The 4173-nt window shown below is 37.4% G+C and overlaps 1 protein-coding gene across 1 annotated transcript; it reads left to right on the forward strand.

Moving 5' to 3' along the window:
• Positions 1–556: 556 nt before the first annotated feature.
• LOC121390867 (putative ferric-chelate reductase 1) lies at positions 557–3032 on the forward strand (the record flags this gene model as incomplete). Its single annotated transcript, XM_041522739.1, has 3 exons — positions 557–826; positions 2233–2369; positions 2941–3032. Coding segments are annotated over exons 1-3 (455 nt in total), but the record flags the coding sequence as incomplete, so codon positions are not given.
• Positions 3033–4173: the final 1141 nt, after the last annotated feature.

Here is a 4173-nt window from a genome sequence, read left to right on the forward strand (position 1 = left end):
ATTATACCGGCGAACAATATGTGCATTTCTATTGTACTAATGTCAACAATCCGTGACATCGCCATTGTGTTAAGACGAACAATAGGAGACATCGCCATTGTACTATAGGCGAACAATAGGTGACATCGCCATTGTTCCGGAGGCATGGAGCCATTGTTCCGGAGGTGCATATCCATTGTATTGGAGGCGTTTCCATTGTATTCCCATTGTTGTCCCCGTTACGTAAAAAATATACTATTTATAGTCAAGGCCGTTTGTACTGAAGACTATATTGTCAAACCCATTTGTACTGATGACTATAATATCCGTTTGTACTGATACCTATATTTTCAAGGTTTATAGTAGTAGTAATACTCATGCTTATATACTTATGGTCTCTTGTACTATTGACTATATTCAAGGCCATTTCTACCTATGACTATAAATTCATTATTTCTCTACTCATGACATATATGTAGGATATGCATTAGCCATTTTACTAAATACGGTTGGGGGTTTTGGTTTTTTTTTGTTGTTGTTTGTTTTGTTTTGTTTTGATCCTTTTGAGGGTGTTTAGGGTAGGGTGCGGTATTTTTTTTTTTTTTTTTACATCATATCTTCATGATAAGACGTTGGTTTTACAGGATGCTCAGACCGTCAAAGACTGTTGTAGTGATTCTTCATCTCCTCGTCGTCGTGTATGACGTTGAGTCGAGAAGTAGCGGGGCGCCGTCCTCGGCGTGCGGCAGTATGACCCCGTCACACGGCTCCCAGGGCAGAACCGACCAACCGCCCTTCAGTCTATCCGTGTCCAGCTCGACCTACACCCCGGGCTCAACTATGACCGGTACACCACGCCTAGCAATTCTCCTAGCAACTCATTGATTAAATATTGTTTCTCCAAAACACACCCAACAAATTAACTAAAAGTAGTGTCGGAAATAGAATAAAAATTATTTTCGTCAATTATTTCTTTCATATTAAACTGACAAGTAAATATTTTGTAAATACCTATTTTATTGTACTCTACCTAATTCAGCATTTACTTATTTGGGCTCTCATTGATGTACAAGGTGGTGTTTACTCTAGAAATTGAAATAAAGATATCAGTAAAGAGGAGATTTGTGACCTTTATTGGAAGAGACTATAACACATTTTGATGGATATGTGTCAATTTCATTTACCCTTAAACAAACTTTTAATTTAAAACTGCAAGTTAACTGATTATTTTAAATTGCAGCATAAAGTATTAATTATGAATATTTAGTGAATATAAATTCAATATAAGTACATTAGAAATCTACACAATCTTGCAACCACTTTAAGGTGCTACATCAGAAGTTATATGTGAGCATCTGATTGTGATATAGATTCTCCAATGAAAATGCATTTTCTACTAGTAGATAAAATTATTTCCCATAATCATTTATGGACATATAGTTAAAGGTGTAGTCTTTAAATTGTAAAGAAAAATGTAATAAAACATGATTGGCAAAAGCTATCATTATGCAACTTTGAGATAGCACCTTTAATACCGGTATAATAGATCACAACCTCAGAATGGTTCTTGACAGTTTTGCTCAAAAGTTACTTATAAATGTTTACAAATGTTTTGTTTTGGAGAGTGATAGAGGTAAACCTTCATCATAAACGGTCCCTCAAATATTGTAACAGTAATGAAATTGACACATGTTGACCAAAATTTGTTATAGTCTGTTCCAATAAAGTGCACAAATCACCTGTTTACTGACATCTTTAGTTTAATTTCAAGAGTAAACACCACCTTGTACATCAATGAGAGCCCAAACAAGTAAATGCTAAATTAGGTAGACTATCATTAAATAAATAATTTTAATTCTATTTCCGACACTACTTTAGTTTCAACATTTGATAGAAAAAAGCAAAACATACACAATCTACGTGATAATTTAACTTTATTTATTATTGAACTAACTCTTCAAGACATTAAGACAAGCTCCAGTCACTCCCGACTTTAACTGTGGTCGATGACTACACTACAAACATATTGATACTATATTTATATTTTCATTAATATTTCATTGTTTCTAGCAACTCAGAAACGTGAATGAGACTGCATATTATGTCTCGTTGTTTCTAGTGTTGTCTATAAGACATGAAGGAGACTAGATGTATTTATCTTTTCATTAATATCTTTTTGTTTCTAGTGTTGTCTATAAGACATGAAGGAGACTAGATGTATTTATCTTTTCATTAATATCTCGTTGTTTTCAGTAACTCTTAGACGAGAAGGATCCGGCACTTTCAAGGGATTCCTCGTCCAGGTTCGAACTGCTGATCCTACCAAAGACCAGTCAACTCGCTATGGACAGTTCTCGGCAGGGTTCAACTCACGTACTGAATGCTCTGGGGTACTATTTGTTTGTTTGGGTTTTTAAATAATGATAATTAATTAATTAATACGATTTCCCTGTATTTTTCTGGAGTATCTTTTTCTTATGTCAAAGCATGAAAATATTGTTAGCTGCATTTCTCGAAATTATAAATGGAAATAAAGTATTTTGTACAAGTACGACCCAGACCACCACCATACATGCTGTAGCCCGATTATTTTGACTGGATGCAATTCTAGCGTTGTAGTATTGATCATGCAGGGCCACCATACAGTTTATCTAAATAAGCCAGACTCATTATTATATAACAGGCCTCTGTAGACATAATGCTGGCAGGTAATGGGTTCGCAACCCGGTACCGGCTCCCACTCAGAGCGAGTTTTAACTACTCAAAAGCCACTACAACGACTTATCACTTACCAACATTTAACCACTAACCTACTGTCCTGGACAGACAGCCCAGATAGCTGAAATGTGTGCCCAGGACAGCGTACTTGAACCTTAATTGGATATAAGTTGAATGAATGAATGATTATAAAAATGTAGGATAATCTGGATGTGTTGGTGAGAACTCGCTTCTGTTTTGTAGGACGCCATCACCCACGTAAATAGCAATGGTAAAACAGAAGTCACTTTTACGTGGACGGCCCCACCCACCGACCAAGGTGACCTTCAGTTCAGGTGAGAATCAGCATCCGGTTTTCTGACTAGAGTAGTTAAGGAAATTAGTCTTGGTTAGGGTTAGGGTTAGGGCATCTTCATAAATCAAGGCTAATATTCGTTCCTCGTATTCAGCCTTGATACATGTAGTCAAGATTACTGATATCCACTACTAGCGCCCTCTATTGGAAGAAAATTTGTAACACCGATTATGTCCCTTACACGATGACATCGCTGACCAATCACAGCATCGGTAACATGTGACAATCTTGAAAGCAATATACAAAATTAACCGCCGGACGCTGACGCTGCCATCTTTGTTTACAATAACAAGGGAATCTATAAGGAGCGTTGCGATTCGTTGCAATCAGATCTCATCGCATCCAATGAAATTTAAGCATTCTGTGCCCCGATTTCTTGACGACATGTATCAAGGCTGAATACGAGGAACGAATATTAGCCTTGATTTATGAAGATGGGGTTAGGGGAGTGGCGGTACCCCTAACGATGATAGTGGATAATGGAAGCAATCACGACTTTGTCTAACATCCTTTCCACTCCGTCTTATGCAGAGATATGATTTTGATCACGGAATACGATTGTGTCATTCAGATTAGAAGAAGAAGGGAGGGGGGGGTGGGGGAAATTGGTTTCCACCGGAAATGTAGGGATAGGGTGCTTAGGCATTGGCTCTGCAAAACTGACGTAAAACATAATTTTGTTGCCAAAATTATCCATGTAGAAAAGTTACTTTGAGCAAACCCAGGGAAAAAACACCTCAAGGGCAGGCTTAAACAAGTAATACAATTGTAACCCAGTGTTAAACTAGGGATATTGAAAGAAAGAAATGTTTTATTTAACGACGCACTCAACACATTTTATTTACGGTTATATGGCGTCAGACATATGGTTAAGGACCACACAGATTTTGAGAGGAAACCCGCTGTCACCACTACATGGGCTACTCTTTCCGATTAGCAGCAAGGGATCCTTTATTTGCGCTTCCAACAGGCAGTATAGCACAAACCATGGCCTTTGTTGAACCAGTTATGGAACACTGGTCGGTGCAAGTGGTTTACACCTACCCTCTATTTACACAGATATGTAGACCTATTTAATGTACATGGAACTCTCTATTTACACAGATATGTAGACCTATTAA

This window comes from Gigantopelta aegis, unplaced genomic scaffold (assembly GCF_016097555.1).
Source record: "Gigantopelta aegis isolate Gae_Host unplaced genomic scaffold, Gae_host_genome ctg10318_pilon_pilon, whole genome shotgun sequence".
In the NCBI taxonomy this organism is placed as follows: domain Eukaryota; kingdom Metazoa; phylum Mollusca; class Gastropoda; order Neomphalida; family Peltospiridae; genus Gigantopelta; species Gigantopelta aegis.